This window comes from Muntiacus reevesi, chromosome 5, assembly GCF_963930625.1.
Source record: "Muntiacus reevesi chromosome 5, mMunRee1.1, whole genome shotgun sequence".
Lineage (NCBI taxonomy): Eukaryota > Metazoa > Chordata > Mammalia > Artiodactyla > Cervidae > Muntiacus > Muntiacus reevesi.
Window position 1 is genome coordinate 45,144,212 of NC_089253.1, and position 22,238 is coordinate 45,166,449.

The 22,238-nt window shown below is 48.7% G+C and overlaps 1 protein-coding gene and 1 non-coding gene across 4 annotated transcripts in view; one reads left to right on the forward strand and one right to left on the reverse strand.

The window, feature by feature from the left end:
• PPFIA1 (PTPRF interacting protein alpha 1) overlaps nt 1–15,467 on the forward strand; it is a 76,905-nt gene extending 61,438 nt beyond the window's left edge. For 2 of the 3 annotated variants that reach the window (XM_065937968.1, XM_065937966.1), the window contains 9 exons: nt 123–204; nt 299–499; nt 7,194–7,369; nt 7,459–7,556; nt 9,472–9,647; nt 10,310–10,378; nt 11,285–11,450; nt 13,355–13,421; nt 14,095–15,467. In XM_065937968.1, coding sequence (XP_065794040.1) covers nt 123–204; nt 299–499; nt 7,194–7,369; nt 7,459–7,556; nt 9,472–9,647; nt 10,310–10,378; nt 11,285–11,450; nt 13,355–13,413 — 1,027 coding nt within the window. In that variant the 3' untranslated portion in view covers nt 13,414–13,421; nt 14,095–15,467. The remainder of the gene's footprint in view (nt 1–122; nt 205–298; nt 500–7,193; nt 7,370–7,458; nt 7,557–9,471; nt 9,648–10,309; nt 10,379–11,284; nt 11,451–13,354; nt 13,422–14,094) is intronic. The other variant, XM_065937967.1, reaches the window with a different exon arrangement.
• Nucleotides 15,468–18,139: 2,672 nt separating this feature from the next.
• LOC136170106 (small nucleolar RNA SNORD116) lies at nt 18,140–18,232 on the reverse strand. Its single transcript, XR_010663551.1, has one exon. It is a non-coding gene; the product is annotated as a small nucleolar RNA SNORD116 (small nucleolar RNA).
• Nucleotides 18,233–22,238: the final 4,006 nt, after the last annotated feature.

Genomic DNA, 22,238 nt, shown 5'->3' on the forward strand with positions numbered 1-22,238 from the left:
TGATGAGATACGTACTATTTCACTTTTGAAAAATGTATGAAGAGGATAAATACTTAGGCTAGCTTGTTTTATATCTGTGTGTACCGGTGATTCTTGAATTTTGAATGTCTCTTTACTTGCAGGCACGAATTGCTCGAGGAAGCCCGGAGACAAGGCTTGCCTTTCGCACAGTGGGACGGGCCTACTGTTGTGGTCTGGCTGGAGGTGTGTGAGCGCCCCCCCGCCCCCGCCCTGGGCCGGGTGTGTCTGTCCCTCTGCAGCCACACCTAACCTCCCGCCTCATGTCCCCCGTCCCCAGCTCTGGGTCGGGATGCCGGCCTGGTACGTGGCTGCTTGCCGAGCCAATGTGAAGAGCGGCGCCATCATGTCCGCCCTGTCGGACACGGAGATCCAGCGTGAGATCGGCATCAGCAACCCGCTGCACCGGCTGAAGCTGCGGCTGGCCATCCAGGAGATCATGTCCCTGACCAGCCCCTCCGCCCCGCCCACGTCCAGAACGGTACGCCGCCCCCCTTGCGTAGGGAGAGTTTGCCCCCCGATTGTGTCGCTTCCGGGGTTCTCTCTACAGACATCCACTGTTCCAGCTTAAAGTTCTAGCGTTCCAAACCATGACAGCTTTTCATTTGCGGTAGTCATGTTGCTAAAAGATGGATTATTGAATACTTCAGACTGTTTTTGTAGCAGCTGGGCTACAGTGGCATTGTAATAGAGAAATGGGAGTATTTGAAAACATAAGGGACTTTTTGAAAATGTGAAAATTGTAAAAAAGGAAGTTTTTGAAAATATATTTTAAAAAATGTAAATATAAATGTCAAGAAAGTGAAAGAGAAAAGGCTGAGCCCACAGGCTGCCTTTATTTTCCCCTCATCTGACTTGTCCAGCCTGTCCGCTTTGGGAGGCGCAGATCCTGGGCTCTCAGGGTTTTAAGAGTCCGTACATCTGCCAGTTCACACCGAGTCTATCGTGCTTATCCACGTTTCCTCCACGGGGGAAGACCTTGAAAGTCCTGTAGGAGGGTCCTCCTAGTTGGAAAAGTGAAAACGAATCTGGTGGAAACGTGGGTTGCTGCCAGGAGATGAGGGCCGGACTGCGCCTCATTTCTTGAGTGCAGACGCAGGACACAGCTCAGTCCCCACGCTCGGTGTATCCACCCTGGAGAGGAGCCCTGGTGAGGAGACGCGGCCTCCCAGATGCACCTGCACTGGAGCAGGTGGGGCCTGACTCAGGCTCGACCGTCTGTCTTCCTTGTCTCTAAGTGTGCGCGTGACGGTGGTGAGCTCACCCCGCACAGACGCGCCTGTTCTCAGGGTATCCGCTCTGCTCTCTGAGCCCCGGAGGGTTCGCCAGAGCCACCTTTTGAGAAATGAAGGCGCTGAGGGTTCCCCGGCGGTTCTATAAAGTGTCTCAGGAAAGGGAGCTTCTTAGGAGTTGAGTTTAATGGGTGGTGCCCTCACCGTGAGGAGCCTGCCTCCCATGGGACAGGGTCCAGGAGCTTGCCTGCCTCCCGGGGGCTCGGCTGTCTTGGCTGGTGATGCCTCGGAGTGCCGTTGCGGGGCCCCGGCAGCTTCCTCTGACAGAGAGAGACCCAGTCCCCGGAGGGCACCTGCTCAGGGCCGTCCCCCCAGAACCCAGCGCGGGCCGCTGACTCCGTCTGGGTGAGACCCTTTAAGCACTGGGCGTTGCACTGGGCATTCCTTGAGCGTTCCTCGCTGCTCTCAGACGTGGGCAGCGTGCTCTGTTCTCTGGCGGTCTCGCCTGCCTCAGGCGGTCAGCACGCAGACGGAGCGCTTGGGCTCCTCTCCGTGTGGCTGGGGCGCAGTGCTGGGGGTGCTTCCAGGTGCCGGGGCCCACGCGGGGCGGTGGGGGGCCGGCCTCTGTCCCCGCCCGCACCTCCGGCCCCGGCTCATGTGTCTGCCACCTCTCCTCCCTGTCACTGCTGCCCTTGCCTGGATGTGGCCGGCCACGGGCCCCCCTAGACCACAGGAAATGTCTGGTTAACGCACGAGGAGATGGAGACGCTCACGGCCACGCCGCACACGGTCAGTCCCGGCCCCGCGCTCGTCTCCCTCCCCGCGCGGCCCCGGTTCAGGGCGGCGCCGTTCCTGGCCCTTTTGTGGAAAACAAGTGTCATTTCATATTCAGTTGTTCTGGATAAGTATCTCTCTTAGGTAGTTAAACGTACAAACAGTCCGTATTTTGTCTTGTGTTGTATTTGTTTCAGGAACTTTAAGTTGCTAGACTCGCTCCCTGTAGAATAGACTCGATGCCTGTCTCCTTCCCGGGAGACCGCGGTTGACCCTGGGGCCCAGTGTTCTCTTTTGGGGGTGCCTGCCGGGGGCGGGGGGCTGCTCTTTGCACGAAGCGTTGGGTTGTGGCCTTTGCATGACTCTGCCCGCTGCTCTGCGCTGTGACCCTTGCCTCTCCCAGTGCGGTTGCCCTCCCCTGCAGAGTGAACGTGCTCGCGCCCCCCGCTCACCAGTACTAATGGTTCTGTTCTTTTGCATCCCTAACCACGTAACAGGAGGATGAGGAGGGAAGCTGGGCTCAGGTTGGAGACTTTCTGTAATGTATTCTTCACTATATATACAGCAACAAAGAGAGTTGGAGGTTGAGAACTTGTAATTTACTTTTCTTGACGTTTTCAGCATCTTGATTTAGTCAGAATACTGTTAATGGTTTGAAAGCATTAGCCAAAGCAAAGCACAGGATTAAAGAGTACGTCTCATGGACAATTTTGAACATTTCTGGTAATCAATTCTCCTGGACATAAATCACTTTGTTTGACACATGTTCTTTCCTGCAAAGCCCCGTGGCTTCGGCGGCTTACTTGGGTGATGTATTTCAGTCCCTGGTGGGGTAGCGTTAGTTATGAGATCAGCTAATGAGAAAATCGTGTTTTAATAAATTTCCAACCGAAGAGTTGCTATAGAGACTCTGCCTCTGTCGGTATTTACTGGACTGTCCTAATCCTGTGTGTTCCAGAGTCCTTCCTTCTGATGGAATTCTCAGAAATTGAGCCCACTCCTGCTTAATGCACATGTTGAATTTTTAGGTCCCCAATTCAACTCAAAAACAAAAGCTCTGTCACAACTGTTTTGCAACCTTGCTTTGAGACAGTTTGATTAAAAACAGTGATTTTCCTACCTGTGATCCCACTGACTTTGTTCTGTGACACCTGACAATTCCAAAGTCTACCAGATGTGGGCAGGAGATCACCTGAGGGGCTCACTAATGGCAATGCTGTGTATGGACCCTGAAAAGATACCTGTGTAACCAAAAAAGCAAAGGAATTCTGAATCAGAGTGTTCCTGACTACAAATTGACAGTTGAAACACCCATTTCCCTCTATTTGTGCTTCTGAAGTAAAGCCAATTATGTCACTTTTAAGAGAAGAGGAAAGTAGCTATAATATGATTCTGTGAACTCCCCCACCCCTTGACTTAGGTATTCTGTGCCACTGCTCCAGATAAATATCCTCATTAATTGTTTAACCCAGTCAGTAATGACCATCAGTGAATTTAAAAGAGCGCATTTCATAATTACTTAAATATCAGTGTATTTTACACTAAGAGGCAGAACTTTGCCTGCATCATGGGAATTAAACTGACATGTAAATTAAGCTGAGCTTTTGCTTTTTGCAATGGAAATACAAACAAGGATGAGCCATGCCAGTGACACCAGAATTGCTAAGTTTTGGTCTTCAGCATACGCAAGGACCCCTTTCTGTGAAGCTGTCAAGGGCAGATGGTGTAGCCTGCGTCTCCCCTGTGCTGGCACATGGTGACCTGCTCCTGAGCCCAAGGGGAGTTTGAGATGGCCTCGGGCTCTCGGGAGGAAGACATCAAGGTGTGGTCAGAGCCTTCGATGTCTTAGTTTAGCCAGTAGCATCTCCCAGGTGTCTGCATAGGGCTGTGATACCCACTGGCGGCACTGGGTTGGGCAGGATCCTTGCCACCACGCTCACCTTGTTCAGAGTTCAGAAGGCTGATCTGTGTTTGTGACCGTGTCCGTGATGGAAAGTAGACACTGCAGAGTCTCCTCTGCCCCAAACGTTCTCTGACCGTGAGAGCGCCCTGCTGTGTGCTTTTTTTCCCCAGGCTGGGATGGCAGCCCAGGAAATGTGGGTCTCCCTGGGGCTGAGCCTGATCCGCCCAGGAACTTACATTATTGACCACTAAAGTGTGAATAGAGCATATAATGAGTGAACAAAAATGAGGAGGCGTCCGCTTCCATGGAATTCTCTACTTAGAAATGTCTTTGCATTTTGTGTCTATTTAAAAATACATAATCAGCAAGTAGGAAAATAATACCAGATATTCATTCTATAAATGTCAGGCCTATGAGATGAGAGTTGTAACTGAAAGAGTGAAAACGTGATATTGTGATGATGTCTAAAAATGTTTTGTGTTTTATTTACACTCATGATTATTTATAGAAATTTATTTTCTATTAGAAAGTCTTTTTTAATTATTATTAGAACTTGACTGTTCTTGTTGGTGTTTGAGTTATTCCTTCTAGCTTCGTTGGTGTAAATAATAGATTAGAGGCTGTATTTTTGAGACAGAACATGGTGGTAGTCAAGAGGTATTATTTCCAAGGATTCCATAATGTAGGGAATTCCTCAGAACATAGTCTTCTTGGACTGAAGAACATCAGGTGCCTTCTTTGGAATGTGTGTATACACATGTCAGGTGTTTATTTTCACTGTGCAGACCTTGCACATGTTCCATTAGCTCTATCCCTGAGGATTTCATGGGTTTTGATGACATTGTAATAAAGCGTAGTCTTCAAATTTTCAATTTCCGGTTCATTTCTAGTGTTTAGAAACACAGTGCGTTTTCGTATGTTGACCTCGTACCCTGCAACTTTGCTGAAGTCACTTTCAAGCTTGTAACTGTTTTGTCAGTTCGTTTTCCATGTTAATCATTAGGTCATCAGCAAATGCGGTTGTGTTGCCTTTTCAATCCATATGATTTCGATTTCTCTTTTTTGTCTTGTTACGGTGGCTAGAGTTCCAGTACAGAGTTGGATAAAAGCCATGACAGCATACAGCCTTGCCTTCTTCCTGATCTTCGGAAGAAAGCACCATGTGACGTCAGCTCTACATTGTTTGTAGATGCTGTTATGAGGTTGAGGCAGTTTTCTTCTGCTCCTAGATTGCTGATTTCCATGTATCAATGATGAATATTGTCAGATGCCTTTTCTCTATCTTTTAAGGTGATACTGTGATTTTTATTTTCAGCCCATTGATATGGTGAATCTCACTGATTGTTTTCAAATGTTGGCCCAGCCTTACATTCTTAGGATAAACCCTGCTTGTCATGATACCTTGTACTTGTGATGGATTAGTGATTTCCTAATGTGTCATTAGGGAATTCTGCATCTTTGTCTGTGAGGATATTGATATTCTTGTAATGTTTGTCTTGTTTTTGGTATCAAGAGAGTTCTGGCCTCAGAGTGAGTTAGGTGTTTTTTCCTTCACTATTTTGGAATGGTTTGTGTATGACTAGTATTTTCTGCATAAATGCTTGTTAGGATTCACTAGTAAAGCCACTTAGGGTAGAGATTTTGTACGTGTGGATAGATAAGATTTCTGACTACAAATTCGAGTTTTAATAGATGCAGGTTATCTGTTTCTTGCTGAGTGGCTTTCATAGGCTGTGTCTTAGGGTATTTCATCTAAGTTGCCTAAAGTTGTTCACACTTTACCCTACGCTTTCCATGTCTGAGGATCTGTACTGTCGTCCCCTCTTTCATTCTTGATACTGGTAGTTTATGTCTTCTCTTTTTTTCTCGATCACTCTGCTTTGTCAGTTTTATTGATATTTATGAAGAACCTGATTTTAGTTTTTTCGTTTCATTTTGTTCCTCTGGTTCCTATTTCTTTGATTTTTGCCCTTTCATTTTCTTCTTTCTGCTTGCTGTGGATTTCATTTGTGTTCTTTATAAGTTTTTTAAGATAGAGTCTTAGATTATTGATTTACAATCTCTCTTCATTTGTGTAAGTATTTAATATTAATCAGTTTCCCTCCAGGTACTGATTTAGCTATGTCCTGTAGCTTTTTAGTATATTGTATATTCACTTTTATTCACTTCAAAATATTTCCCACTTCACTTGCGATTTCTTCTTTGACACATAAATTATTTAGAAATATGCTAATTTCCTGGTGTTTGGGAGATTCCTGGATGTCAGGGTTTTTTTAATTTCTAATTTAATTCTGTTGAGATCAGAAAACACACTTTGTATGAGTTTAGTCACTTTCAGGATGCTGAGATTTGTCTGTCTTTTGAAGAGTGTTCCATATCCCCTTGCAAAGACTGTTATCACGCTGCTGTTGGAGGGAGAGTTCTATAGAACGTCAGTCAGGCCAGGTTGACGGACACTGCTGTTTAGGAGGGTTTCCCTGCTGGCTCAGATGGCAGTGTGGGAGACCTGGGTTTGATCCCTGGGCTGGGAAGATCCCCTGGAGGAGGGCATGGCAACCCACTCCCGTGTTCTTGCTGGAGAATTGTTTAAAGGCTTCTACATCCTTCCTGACCTTGGTTGGTTGTCTGTTTTGGCTTCCTTGTTCAATCAGTTACTGAGTAACTCAGAGGAAGATTGAGGTCCCTGACTGTAACTGTGGGTTTGTCTTTTTTCTTCTTTCAGTTCATTTAGTTATTGTTTTCCTTATCTCTTTTTTTTAAACCTGTTTTTCATTTCACTTAACTGACTTTGAAATTAGCAGATGTTTTGCTAAAGAAATTTAGAAAACATAATGCTGAAAATAAAATTAAAGCCAGCCAGAGATACTTTTAGTGAGTAGAGTTATGTTGATCCTTCAAACTTGTTCATGAGTCGTGGCTATTCTTTGTTGATATATTATTATATATAAAAGCTATTTCAGAAAATTAATGTGTAGTCAGTTACAGTTTTATCATGGTTTGGTCAATAGGTTAAATTTATTAACACAGATGAGTTATAGACTTTTAATGGTATAATTTCTTTGTATAAAACTTTGCCAGCAAATTTAAAAGGTAACAAATAAAAGATCAAATTATTTTGAAGTTATGAGCAAAAATGTTGTCTTTAGCTTAGCCATTGAGAATGTATATCTGGTTAAAAACCCACTTTAAAGATGGTTTAAATGGCGCTTGTGACTGCTTCCATGGGTTTTGTTCCTGAATTGACCGTCCTTAATTATTGAAAGCAGACCCTCGCGTACGGGGACATGAACCACGAGTGGATCGGCAACGAGTGGCTGCCCAGCCTGGGGCTCCCGCAGTACCGCAGCTATTTCATGGAGTGCCTTGTGGACGCGCGGATGCTGGACCACTTGACCAAGAAAGACCTTCGCGGGCAACTGAAAATGGTTGATAGTTTTCACAGGTCAGTCCCTGCAAATCGTTCTTACTAGTTGGCTGAGAGATGTTTGCCTGTGGCCAGGTCTAAATTTTTTCTTTTTCTCTTGGAAACAGAAACAGTTTCCAGTGTGGAATTATGTGCCTGCGAAGGTTGAATTATGACCGAAAAGAACTGGAAAGGAAAAGAGAAGAGAGCCAGAATGAACTGAAAGGCTAGTACAGTCCTATTTCTTGCTTCCCAGTGTATAAGCCGCCTTAGTGATTTCCTGTTGGAAAGAAAAATTCAGGAAACGCTTTCCGTGGAGAAAACACACCTCGCATCATTACAGGGGTGGGGGACGGAAGGGAGTGTGTTTGAGATCGTCCTCTGTGGCCTGAGAACTTGGGCTCTGTCCTTGGGCTCAGGTCGGCCTGCAGGTCGTGTGTCTGGAGGTGAGAGCATTCCCCACGACTCTGGAGACATCCCTCTTGCTGTGCTGTGTCCTGTTCTGCGCACAGATGCTGCCGCACGCTGCGGGCAACTCCGGAGCCAAGACGAGCACGGCCTGCCGTGCGCGCTTTAGGTGTGAAGCACACTGCTCTGGCCTCTTGTCAGAGGACCCGAGGAGGCAGCGTGGTCCTGTGCCCAGGCCGAGGTGTGGCCTTGAAGCTGGATGGGAGCGTCTTAGCTGGGCAGGGAGGGGCGGAGGCATTTCAGCTCCATGGCGGGTGGGGAGGCCGGAGGGGCCACGGGCTGTCCATGCAGGGGCTCCCTGGGGGGGTGCCTCTAAGCGCCTGAGTGCAGTGGAGCGATTTTAAGTAAGGTGTTAGTGTAGGACTTCCCTGGTGGTCCAGTGGGTTAGAATCATCTGCCTGCTAGTGCAGGGGACATGAGTTCGATCCCTGGTCTGGGAGGACCCCATCCGCCACGAGGCAGGTAAGCCCGCATGCCCGCGAGCCTGGACTCCACAACAAGAGCAACCACCGCAATGCAGAGCCCACCCATGACGACTGGAGAAAGTCTGCGCACAGCACCCAAGGCCCGTCACAGCCAAAAGTGAATAAGATAAACTTTCAAAAAGGATATTAGCCATTAAGCTCAGTGTAAGACCTCCCAGAGTGTTCAGAAAATAGATGGTTGATAGCAGCAACAATAACAGGACCTACTGAACAAGTCCAGGCACCTTCGTAGGCTCCTTCATTTAATCCTTACTGTAGCCCTGTGCACGTAACTGCTGTTTTCATCTCCAGTTTTTACTAAGAAGGAAATTTTAAAAAATGGTTGGAAAGATGGCCCATTTGAAGGATCGTCTAGCTGTGATTGAGTTCATTTGAATCATGAAAAAACCAGGAGCCAACATTTACCCAGACAAGAGCATTGGAAGTGAAAGCTGTGCGTCTGTCTCGTTTGTTTTCTGAATCCATTTTAAACCTTTTTACACTTGACACACGCTGTCTTTGAAAGTCATTGGTGATCAGCTGGATATATTTGTACAGAACAGCTATTTTTAGCTCTCTACTAGAGTAAATTTTGTAACTTATTACTTAACTAAGATCTTCCCCCCACACACAGATCTCTAGTATACTGGACAATATCTTTACGTTTCTCTCTTTTTAAAATGAGACAGCAAAAATGACTTAAAGGAAAAAGGCTTTAAGATTATAGATGCGAGGTTTATGTTGAATTGAGCAAGGTGTCCAGATACGGTACTGAGTCCTTTTTGTGATGGGAAAAAAGTACATCAACAAACACTCAAAAATAAAAAAAAACAGACACTCAAGTCTGTGTCTGAAACATGTTCCTGCCTGGTGCACATTCACGTTCTTGTCTGTCCTTTCCTTTCTGATCCCTGGATCCTTGTTCTCTGTTCCCTGGAAATGCACATGATTGCTTCATCCCTCTCGGACTCACTTGAAGAATGAGGTCTAGTAGGACAGTCTCCGTTAGGATGGAGAGGGGCGGGACATCAGTGTCCGAGCGCAGCAGGTTGGCTGCCTGCCTGCGCAGCCGTGTCCCCCGGCCCTTGGGAGGTCCTGGCTTTTGTCAGGAGCTGGCAGTCAGCATCACGTAGGACTCCTTTGCTGCAGCTGCAGGTGCTCGAGGGAAAACGACTTTCTGAGGCTCCTTTCCAAACTTGTTCTCTGCAGACGTGCTGGTTTGGAGCAACGACCGAGTGATCCGCTGGATCCTCTCCATTGGCCTCAAGGAATACGCAAACAACCTCGTCGAGAGCGGCGTGCACGGGGCGCTGCTGGCCTTGGACGAGACGTTTGACTTCAATGCGCTGGCCCTCTTGTTACAGATCCCCACGCAGAACACACAGGTGCGACCAGCCGCACTCGGGCCCAGCGAGCAGGCGGTCTCCCCGTGCAGACGCACAGCTGGCTCCCCGAACGGAGCCCAAACCTGACCCCTCAGACAGCTGGTCCCCTTGTTGCTCACCAAGTCCCTCTCGGGATAGCCCACAGTCAGAGACGCTTCATGCCTCGCGTTCGTGCCTGCCCACTTTTCATTCTCTGTCGGAGCACAAGAGTCTCATAAAATCGGGGAGCTTTCATTCACGGCCAGCGTGCTGTGAGAGTGACATGTACTCAGTTCTCAGTGGAAGAGATGACTCTCTGTGCCACGTGAGGTTTTATTAACTTTGCTTCCGGCCGTGATTGCCCTGTGTGCTGCTTTCTGACTCGTGGGCTCATTTGAGAGTGGGGGGACTTTTTTGTTCTTCTCCAGAAGGCTGTGTATCTTGTGTCAGTACCGCGATCTCTCCACCAGCACCAGCCCACGGGGCACACGGTGTAATTTCCAAGAGACCCCGGCTCCCTCTTCTCAACACCCCCTCTGTAGACACCACGTTAAACCCCTGACTTCAAACAATGTCACAGTTGAATTTTTTTTTTAAGTCTTGGTTTAAAAAACAATTGTGATGTGCTGTTGTTCAGATGAGATTGTTGGAAGCTTTAGGGTGCTGCTTCTTTGTAATTTCAGGCTCGTGCTGTCTTGGAAAGAGAGTTTAACAACCTCTTGGTCATGGGAACCGACAGAAGGTTTGATGAAGTAAGTTTTCAGCTTAATGATTTTTCAAGTTGCCTTAATGTAAATTATTTTGTTACACTTGTATGAGCTATGTAGTCATGGTATCTCTTCTAAATGTGGACATAAATTAACTTTACAAGTTAAGCTTTGCTTTTAAAAATTTATTAACACATGAGTCATTTAAAAACTAGTGTCTTCAGTAAGATAAGAGAGTGGGTTAGTTTTTGTTTTGGGATTTTTGTGGTTTTTTTGCTATTTAACTTTTAGTACCTCTCAAAAATGTTTTTTATCTTAAAACATTGGTTTCCACTTAGGAATGGTGTCTGTGAGTTGTGTTTTGGGGAGCAACTGGATGGCCTTATTCTATTCCAGGGCCCGTGTGCTAAGGGGCTGTTTCATTAAGTGTATTGAAAACAATTAATTTTCCGTGATACACAACCGTGACTCGTTCACTCCTATACTATAGTTCTTCTCTTCATCGGACCTTAAGCAGACTTGAGTTTGACGAGGAGAATCGGACACCTGAGAAGCATCCATTGGCTCTGTCCCAGCGTGAGACAGAAGTGGTTACAGCTTGAAAGTGTTTCTATGGCAAATAACAGTGTGTTGTAACATACAGCAAGAGGCGATTTCTCCAAGATGAGAAGTGAAACATGCTGACTGTCAGGAGGAACGAGCACCCGGGCGGTCCAGCTGGGGTCCAGTCGGGGTCCAGTCGGGTCCAGTCGGGGTCCTGGCACGCGTGTTACGTGTGTTAGCTATTACGTGTGCCACGTTCCTCTGTCCCCAGTTTGGGCAAATCAGTCACACGGTCGTCACACACGGGGTCCGGTACACGCGGACAGAAGTGCAGTAGCAGACTCAGCCATTTTTGTTTTTGTCCTTTGTTTTAAAATCTGTCTTCTTTTCTGTCTTGTAATTTCCCAGGACGATGATAAAAGCTTTAGGAGAGCACCTTCTTGGAGGAAGAAATTCAGACCAAAGGATGTCCGTGGCTTAGCTGCCGGGTCCGCAGAGACCCTGCCCGCGAACTTCCGGGTCCCTTCCTCTCTGTCCTCGCCCTCGGTGCAGCCAAAGAAGATGCAGCTGGACGGTAGGTGACAGGTCGGGCGGCGGGCGCGGCCCGGGCCAGAGTGCTGACGAGCTGGAGGGGCCGGCTTCCCAGGTTGCGGGGCTGTTCAGCGCCGTTGCATGCCCGAGGGTCAGTGTTGTCCAGTGAATCCTAACATCTCTTTATAAACGTTTAACAGTCATGCTTTTTTTCCCCAAGTTCTTGTCTGGTTGAATATTAGCATATTCTTGCCACTAATAAAACTAAGGCTCGTGTATGTTCTCAGAGCATTAGATTGACACCCGTGCTTGTAAAGGTGTGTGTGTGGCCAGCAGCGCTCAAGAGCTCTTTCACAGAACAGCAGGGCAGCTCTCAGGCCACACCAGTCGCCCCTCAAGACTCTCCACGTTGGGAGCGTTGCCGAGTCCCTGTTAGTGACAGCGGCGTCCACCTTCCCGTCCTCCCTGCGTCCCCACCGTCGTCGGCCCCTTGCACACTGTCAGTCGATGGGGCGGAGGAAGAAGGTGAGGCCGACAGAGGTCCTCCCCTGAGTTCCACCGGGCCGCGGATACACCGGCCTTGCAGTTGTCCTTTCAAACCCAGCTCTGGTTTTCCCTCTGACAGCCTCTCTGCCGGAGAACGCCGCTAGTTCAGGCCAGGTGCTCAGGGCTGCTGTGTCCCCACTTGATGGCCAGACAGACGGTCAGACAGCCTGGGCCGGGGTCAGGCTCTGTGGCTCAGGAGGTGCCCTGTGCACGCCTCCCCCGCCCTGCCCAGCGTCCCGTCTGTGACGGGGCGACTCAGCGGCTCCTTGCTCCCCGGCCTGCTGTGCGGCCACACTGGGGCATCCCGGAGGGGGTGTGTGCTCAGCCCCTGGCAGCGGGCCCGGAGGGTCTCTGTGGTGCCCTTTTGTTCCTATCAGCCCTTCCCATGAGTAGGTTTGTAAGCTTTGCTCTCGCTTGCTCTCCCAGAGCAAAGTACACTTATGTAAAGCCTTTGCTAAGCTGTGTGCTTTTGGTGAGCGGGCTTACAGGGAAGCGGCATCGTCCCTTCACCAGATCTCAATATTACGCTTAAGCATGGGTGGGGGAGACCCAGTGACTCTCTCCTGTTTTGAACAGCATTTTTCTTCCAAGGAGCATGCCGCTCATTTTTACAGACCTTAACTGTAGCTTAGTCTTCAGTTGATTGAAGAGTCTAAGTGCGTGCTTTTTTATTTTCCATACTTCTCATTACAAATCCAGCATTTCCGCAGCAGACGCACATAGTGCCGTTGCCATTAGAGTTTAGATAAATTAGAAGCAACCCTAGAAAGAGGTGTTGGGAACATAACATATGGGAGGTGGCCTTTTACAGACCTCGTGAGATAGGCGGGGCGTAAGCGGGGTAACTGGGTGGTTTCGCGGCTTTTGCAGTTGCCGTGCAGCAGGTCTTGGGGCTCTTAGACTCAGAAGGGTGCAGACCGGCGAGCTGCTCCATCAGCACCCCCGTCTCCAGCCCTCTCTGGAGCCCTGGACAGAGGCTCAGCAAATGTGCTCCTGCCGGGCCCAGGGGGAGACGGAAAGCATTGAATTAGGAGCAGCGGGTTTCTGCTAGGGGGTTATGGAGATTTCTTACTCAGCTTGGAGCAGAGGTCGGGGCTGAACCAACGTCAGTGGTGCCATTTCTGAGGGCGGCTGAGCCTGAGTTTCCGCTTTCTTAGATCAGCCCCGTCCTCCGCCCTCCGTGACGCCACCTGGGGAGAGCGGCCCGGCCCCCAGGACAGCAGAGCGCGGGGCTCCAGGCTCGCTCTCTCCAGCCCATCCACCCGGTAGAAGTTCCCCAGACCCTCAGTAGGAGTGGGCGCTGCTGCAGGTGTGAGTGTGTGTGTCCCCGAGCCCCATGTGACGTTCCATGACTAACCGCACGCTGTGTTTGCACGCTTCCTCCCGTGCTCGTGGGACCAGGCAGCGTGGCGGGAACGCAGAGGCTGGATTCCGCCACAGTCAGGACTTACTCCTGCTGAGCGCCGGGGTGAGTACAGGGCGGCCTAGCCCGCGGGGGCGCGGAGGCCTCGCCCTGGGAGTGGAGGGTCCGCGGGTCTCTGGAGGTCGGCCCAGGAGAGCCCTCAGCGGCAGAGAACGTGACTGGCACCCGGCTGCCGCCGCAGTGGTCAGAACACGCCCGAGTCTCCCTCGGTCCTGTGCACGCGGGTGTCCCTCCCACCGCGGCATGCCCGCTCTCGGAGGGAACAGGGCCCAGAGCGTCAGGGTTCACGAGGCTGCCCTGCGCTGGCCTTGCGTTTGGAGGCCAGCGTTTCACACGGGGGTGCACCGGCGTCTGGGGCTCGGCCGCCGCTGAGGGGCCGCCCTCCCTTGCAGGCGCTGCTCTGGGTGGGCCCCTGGGGGGTCTGGCCCGGGAGCCCGGCCCTGCTGGAGCCGCTCTGAGGACGGGAGGCTGTCTGCTTTGTCCTATTCACGTCTCCGCTAGAAAGCTGGATTGGGGTTTAATTTTTTTTAGCAGCAGCTTTTAGCTATATGTCAGAATGAAGTCAGCCACGTAGTTCTCTCCTTGATCTGCTTGGTCCTTCATGTTCCTCTGAGTTCTCAAAGCCCCGGAAGCCCCGGATGGGGTGGGGGTGTCTGAGGGGCAGGGCTCGGGCAGCAGCCGCCGCCCCAGGACTGACTGTCTGCGTGTTTCTTTCCAGTTTACCCACACTACTTCTACAGGTGATCACACAGCGTCCAGAATACGGCAAAGACGGCATTCTGAACTCAATGGAATCTTTAATCTGTTCATACTTGCTATATGGACCCTAAAATATTTTATTACAGAGTTTTTAATTAGTGAAAAATTCATGAATACCATAGAGAAAATATTTTAGAATTTAATGTTTCTTATATTTATGTAAACTTATGACTTCATTTATATAGTTACTTACTTTTTCTTGTATATCCAGGCTATAAATATCCTTTCAGATCAATTCATGTTCTGATACCTGATTTTAGTCTTTCAAATGAATGTACTGTAATGCTTGTATGTATAAATCCTATGAACAAATATAGGGCTTTTGTAAATGATGCATTTATTGTAATTATTCTTGTTTAATTTTTAAATGATAAACCATGAGAGAAGGGGTTTTACTGCGATTGTAAAATCATCATGACACGGTGTGCATTATCCTTCCAGAATGTAACCAAGCTCTCCAACAATCACTCTGAAATGAGCAAACTTAATTTCAACCAATTGTTGTTGTATTTTAACGACTGACCTAAACTGTACTTTTTCTAGCAAGAAATGCTTTTTCTCTGCAGCGTGAGAGATTTAAAAGTACTGGGTGTTAAATGTGAGCTTCTAGTGAAGTCTGGGCTGAAAGGATGACTAGAAGACTATGAAAATCTCTCCCGCAACCTGGTCTCCGCGACCCGGATCCCTCGTCTCGGGTGACTGGCAGAAGCCACGAGCTGGGCAAGAGAGACTGGACGGGGGTGGAGGGGTGGGGCCTGGGCACCCACAGCCCGCTGTGCCCGCCGTCCCTGCCCTCCTCCTGGGAGGCAGGGTCAAGGGCGCCGACTCTTCGAGGACCAATCACGACGCCCTGCACCCGCTGCGGCTGTGAAGGCGCCACTCCCCGATAGACAGCACGGTGCAGCTCTGACAAAGGCCTTATTTTTCTTATGTAAATCATCTTTTTACATCTGTTTGTAAACATGTTTAAAGAATGGACCTAGGCGTACATTTTTAGATTTTGATGACATAGCCATTTTGGATTGTATAAGTGGCAAATGTAACTTTTACTTTTTCAGCGGCACATTAAAAAGCCAGCAAGAGATGCGTTCAGATCATGGTGCGTTATTTATTATGCAGCTGATATCTCGGTAGACAAGAGACGGCATGTCTCTTTCTATGTGGGTCCCGCCTTTAATTTACTTGTACAATTCATTGTTACTGTTCTGTTTTTCTATTAATCTTTTGTGAACTTCCTGAATATGTAACAAAGTATGTACAGTCTACTTTTGAACTATTTTTATCACAGTATTATTTATTGCTTTCTTTCAATAAAGTACTGAAGCAAAATTTCCCACTGCCAATCAGGAGTGCCGAGGGTAAGCTGGACTCTCACTAAGAACAGACCAGAGCTGGTAATGGGAGCCCGTGTCATCACGCAGACATTCTGTTAAGAGAAACGGATGGAGAGAATGGAAAGGCTAGAAGGCGGAAACATAGGTGTCCCCAAAGGACGACTGACCGGGTGTGGATGCCCCTGGATGCCCCTGGCTCCGGAGACAAGAGGCTCCATCACTTCAGCATCTGCGGGGACCAGGCCTCTCTGCTGCTGAGGCGGGGGCAGCGGGCCGAGGGTGGGAACACAGTGTAGGCATGAAGGCTTACCGTGGGTCCCAGGGCGGGGTGGTCTGGATGATGCACTAGGGAGTGTGCGTGCGCATGCTTGTGTGTGGGCGCTTTTTATGTTATTTTAGTCAACAGTCTTTATTATTCATATATCCATGGAAACAAGAATGTAGCAAGGGGAGGTGGGAGGGAGATCCAAGAGGGAGGGGATGCATGTACACCTATGGCTAATTCATGTTGATATATGGCAGAAATCAAACCAATATTGTAAAACAATTATCCTTCAGTTAAAAAGAATATAGAAGGTGGTCGGGGAAGTATGAAAAAAAAAATTTCTCCTAGAGATCTGGGAGCAGGCTGCCCACCATCATCAGACCTTCCCCCCAGCATCAGACCCTAGTCCAGCATCAGACCTTCCCCCCAGCATCAGACCCTCCCCCAGCATCAGGCCCTCCCCCTAGTCCAGCATCAGATGTTCCGCCTGCCACCATCAGGCCCTAGTGCAGCATCAGACCTTCCCCCCAGCATCATACCCTGGTCCAGAATCAGGCCCTACTCCAGTATCAGCCCCTGGTCCAGAATCAGGCCCTGGTCCAGTATCAGACCCTCGTCCAGCATCAGGCCGCCCCACACCCAGCATGAGCTGTGGCAGCCCCACTTGCCTGTCGCTCCGGAGCGCGCTCACGCAGCCCCAGAGCAGCAGGAACAATAGCTCTTGCAGGAGATGCATCTTTAGGAATCACCTGCGGAGCAGCCGCAGCTGGGGTCTGCTTCAGGCCAAGGAGAGACAAAGAAGAGGCCTGTGCCAGAGGCAGTGGTGGGTGTGGGAACGTTCCCCTGCTCTGCTTCCTCCCCGTGGGGGCTCTGCTCTCCTGCTCTTCCCACAGGGCTGTGTCCTTCCAGATTCACGGTCTCCTTGATATCTCAAGCCAAGTCGTGTCCTGAGTCGTGTCTCAGTCCGTCGTGGCAGAGGGCTGGGAACACCCAAGCTCAAAGGCTGAAAGGATCCCAGGGGGACAGCTGGGCCCCAGCGGGTGGCAGGGCAGGGGATGAGGGTGGCCGCCCACAGAGGGCCCCGCAGCAGCGTTGGAAGGAGAGCAGCGTTGCCTTTGCTCACCTGGGACGTTGCCTGGTCTCCGCACTCAGAGAGGTTACTGCCAGCAGCTCTGGGGACGCAGGAAGCCCACTCGGGCTGTGTGTGTGGGCACTGCTGACCATGGCCTCGGTTTTCTTCCCAGTTCCAACTACCCTCCAAGGGCTGACGGGCTCCCCTTTTGAATGGCGCATCATGCTTGCTCTATGCGGGTGAACGCATCCCTGCTCATTTCTGTTGGCACTGTTGTCGGTCATCATGTGTTTCCCTCTTAACAAGCTGTGCTTGCTGATCTTCCAGTTTAAATTAGGAACAGCCCTTATTTTCTGCATTTCTTAGTTCTCAGGGTTCCCAGGGGCTTTCCAGGGGGCGCTAGAGGTAAATATCCTGCCTGCCAATGCAGGAGATAAAGAGACACGTGGGTTCGAATCTTGGGTTGAGAAGATGCCCTGGAGGAGGGCATGGCAACCCACTCCAGTATTCTTGCCTGGAGAATCCCATGGACAGAGGATCTGGTGGGCTACAGTCCCTAGGGTCACAAAGAGTCTGACAAGAGTCTGATTGAAGCAAGTTAGCACACACACAAGTTTCAGTTCAGTCACTCAGTTGTGTCCGACTCTTTGCCACCCCATGGACTGCAGCATTCCAGGCTTTCCTGTCCTTCACTATCTCCTGGAGTTTGCTTAAACTCATGTCCTTTGAATCAGAGATGCCATAGAACCATCTCATCCTCTGTCATCCCCTTCTCCTCCTGCCCTCAGTCTTTTCCAGCATCAGGGTGTTTTCCAATGAGTCAGTTCTTCACATCAGGTGGCCAAAGTATTGGAGCTTCAGCTTCAGCATCAGTCCTTCCAATGAATATTCAGGGTTGATTTCCTTTAGGATTGACTCATTTGCTCTCCTTGCAGTTCAAGGGACTCTCAAGAGTCTGCTCCAACACCACAGTTTAAAAGCATCAGTTCTTCAGCACTCAGCCTTTATTGTGGTCCAACTCTCACATCCGTACATGACTACTGGAAAAACCACAGCTTTGACTAGACGGACCTTTGTCAGCAAAGTGATGTCTCTGCTTTTTAATACGCTATCTATGTTTGTCATAGTTTTTCTTCCAAGGAGCAAGCATCTTTTAATTTCATGGCTGCAGTCACCATCTGCACTGATTTTGGAGCCCAGGAAAATAAAGTCTGTCACTGTTTGCATGGTTTCCCCATCTATTTGCTATGAAGTGATGGGACCAGATGCCATGATTTTAGTTTTTTGAATGTTGAGTTTATTTTTTTTTATTTATTTTTTTTTTCAACGTGCTGGACCTCAGTTTCGATGAGGAGACGGTAGTGAGTTCTCACTCATGTTGTTCAGATTTTCCAAGGAATGCATGAGAGGGTGTCGTCATCGATCTGAATGTTGAGTTTAAAGCCAGCTTTTCCACTCTCCTCTTTTACCTTCATCAAGAAGCTCTTCCTCTTTGCTTTTTGCTATAAGGGTGGTGTCATCTGCATATCTGAGGTTATTGATATTTCTCCCATATCTTGATTCCAGCTTGCACTTCATCCAGTCCATCATTTCTCATAATGTACCCCGCATGTAAGTTAAACAAGCAGGGTGACGATATACAACCTTGTCGCACTCCTTTCCCTATTTGAACCAGTCTGTTTTTCCATGTCCAGTTGCTTCTTGACCCACATACAAGAAGTTTCTCAGGAGGCAGGTAAGGTGATCTGGGATTCCCATCTCTTTAAGAATTTAGAGAATTTAAATTTCATGCAGGGTTAGCAAGTGTGAAATTTAAAACCATGGAGTGTCCTTCTCATCTTACATTTCCCTTTTTGCCTGATCAAAGCCAAGAAAGCCTTGAGTATCTGAAAGCTTCTGGAAACAGTCATCCATGATTCATAAGCTGCAGGTGTTTTATGACAACTTGATTCACTGATTCCACTTATGCCTTAAAAAAATACCAATTGAGAAATTCTAAAAGAAAGCAGGAGGTGTTACTGTAGATTCGCGTTTCTAAGAACGCTCGTTAGCCATGTATCTGCTCCTCTCACGCCCAGTGTCCAGGACTTGCCCACCTCGGAGATGGGAGAACACTCACACTGTCGTCCAGGTGTGGTCCCGTTAAAAAACTTCTCACCATTAAAAACTATACTAGGCTACTGTATCCTCATAAGTGCTGCCTGTAAGTTTCTCTGAATTTTACATCATGCGTTTTTGAGCTCTGTTATTTCTTTAGTTGCCAAGTTGTGTCAGACTCTGCCACCCCATGGACTGTAGCCCGCCAGGCTCCCCTATCCTTCTCCAGGCAAGAATATTGGAGTGGGTTGCCATTTCCTTCTCCAGTGAACCGTCCCAACACAGGGATGGAAATCGAGTCTCCTGCATTGGCAGGCGGATTCTTTACCGCTGAGCCACCAGGGAAGCCTGTGTTTGAGGTCACTGTGGTTTTGGTTCTTGATCTTTGCCTCTCGCTAACTTAAGTCCTCACCTCCCCCGGGATGCGTGTTCAGGGTATCAAGAAGGATCCGTCTTCCCTGTAATCTTGGCAGGCAGGTAGGTGTGGGTCCACAGCTACTGTCTGACCACCCCACACGCCCTTCAGTACATTTCTGAATGTCTCAAACCCTCTTGTCTCTTACACATCCTTGACTTCATCCCTTGGTGAGAATGAGTAGCCGGTGACTTTGCTGTTTCCTGTCCTAGCCTCAGCGGGGCACCTTTTCAAGACCTGTGGTCCAGGCCAGGGCTGTGTGCAGCCCGATATGCAGTGCGCACACGCAGTGGGGAAGGAAGCAGGGCCCGGTCCTGGCGGAGGTTTGAGGGGGAGAATCTATTCTCTCTTCTTCCAGCGTTTCCTCTCCTCTGATCTGTCTTCACGTGGCCTCTCCCCTGCATGTCTTATTTTCTGTCTTTTATAAGAAGACTTGTCATTGGCCCACCCCAGTAATCCCAGACCATCTCATCTCAAGAGCCTTCTCTTCATTCCGTCTACAAAGACCACTTTTCCAAATTAATGCACATCCACAGGTTCCAGAGATTTGCACCTCGAGGTGTGTTTGTGGGGCTACCACCATGTGAAATTCTGGAGGGGACCCTGCCCTAGAGATTCTGGGATGCCTAGGACTGGCCCCTCCCAGGGATCCCCCCTCTGGTGGGGACGGTGACTCATCCCATGAAGGGCGCTGTGAGAGCAGGGGCCGGGCTGGGACGCAGGGGAAGGAGCTTCCAGAACAACGCTGCAACGACGTGTTGGGTGCGGCCAAAGAACGCGGAAAGTACTCTAAAATCAACAAAACGACACTGCATGCCTGCAGGTTTGACTGGTAGGAGAGTTAATCTTTCAACTTGAGTGTGCAGAGCAGCACAGGCTGCAGGGGGAGATGGGGGCGCTCTGCTCTTTGATAAGGTGATTTGGGGACTCCCCGGTGGGCCAGGGGCTTGGACTCTTGTACTTTCACTTCTGAGGCTGGGGTTCAACCCCCTGGTCCGGGAGCTAAGGTTCTACCGCCTGTGTGGCCCAGCCAAAAATGTTACAAAACAAATCAGATAAAAAATAGAATAAAATGATTTCCACAAGCCCTGTGGCACAGAGAAAAATTTTTTAATGAAATGTTATTTTAAAATGAAAACAATGTAACTGAGGGACTGCAGTATTACACAACCTATAGGGCCTAAGAGATTTTAGTCATCAATTCTCCAACACCTTATCTTCTTGTTAATGTTTTATTTAATCAAAGTAATAGCATGTACATCACTTAACGTAAAACAGCAATGGCCCCACTCTCTTACTTCTGCTTTTCTGGTCCATGTGCAACTGGGTTAACGATTTCCTCTGCCTGCTTCCTTACCCCTACATAATTTGTGCTTAGCATGGCCTCTTGATTCACAATTTTCATTTTTTATTTTTCAAAAAATATTTGGGACTGCCCTGTTGGTCCAGTGGGTCAGAATACGCCTGCCAATGCCGGGGACACGGGTTCAATCCCTGGTCCAGGGAGATCCCACATGCCGATGAACAACTAAGCCCATGAGCTGGAGCCCAAGCTCTCGAGCCTGGGAGCTGCAACTCCTGAGTCCATGTGCCATAACTGCCGAAGCCCGTGCTCCCTAAAGCCTATGCTTCGCAGCAGGAGAAGCCCCTGCAACAAGAAGCCTGTGCTCTGCAACTAGAGAAAGTCTATGAGCAGCAACAAAGGCCTAGCATAGCCAAAATAAGTAAAATTAATTTTTAAAATCTTATTTGTCTCATTATTTATTTGACTGTGCCAAGTCTTAATTGCAGCATGTGGGACCCAGTTCCCTAACCAGGGCCCCCTGCATTGGAAATGTGGAGTCTTACCCACCAGACCCCTAGCGAAGTCCCTACAGCAGTTTAAACTTTGCCTATTGCCAACTCTTTACGGTAGATGGAAACTGTAGCATTCCTTTGCCCACACCCCCAATATATTCACTGTTTCCGTGATTAAGGCTGTAAATTTTATTTATTGCCAGGTCAAGTGGATTACCGTGATTACAACAAAACAAAGGCGTGTGGTAAGACTGTATTCTGAGGTATTTACAGATGAAATAATACAGTACCTGGCATTTGCTTTAAAATAATCTTGAGGCAGGGAAAGGTCAGGATATGGATCAAACAAAACTGACTGTGTGGGTGGATAATTGTTAAAGATGGGTGATGGATTCATGAGGGCTTATTATATTACTCTATTTTTGCATTTGTGTGAAATGTTTTATAATAACAAAAATTTTGAATTTTTGGGACGCTCTCCGGGTGATAAACTGTCTCAGTCTGGACTAGATGTCTGGAAATTGCTTTTGGCCCTCACTTTGGAGTGTAATTTAGCCCAGTTTTAAACTTTTATCTGCAACCCACAGTGGAAAACATTTTATGCCACAGCTCAGCATATATACACACATTTCATCAATTCTACTGTGACCATTTATTTCACATTTTTTACCCATGAAGTCAGATTGTGTCTTAAAAACAATGACATCTTAGTATGTGGGACTTCCCTGGTGGTCCAATGTTTAAGATTCCATGCTTCCAATGTAGGGGACACGGGTTCTATCCTTGGTCGGGGACCTAAGATCCCACATGTCGTATTTGTTGCTCAGTCACTGAGTCATATCTGACTCTTTGTGTCCCCATGGACTGCAGCGCGCCAGGCTCCTCTGTCCTTCACCATCTCCTGGAGTTTGCTCAAATGTATTTCCACTGAGTCATGCTATCCAACCATCTCATTCTCTGCCACTCCCTTCTCCTTTGGCCTTCAATCTTTCCCAGCAACAGGGGCTTTTCCAGTGAGTCGGCTCTTTGCATCAGGCGGCCAAAGTACTGGAGCTTCAGCTTCAGCCTCAGTCCTTCAGTGAATCAGCTCAGTTGCTCAGTCATGTCCGACTCTGCGACCCCA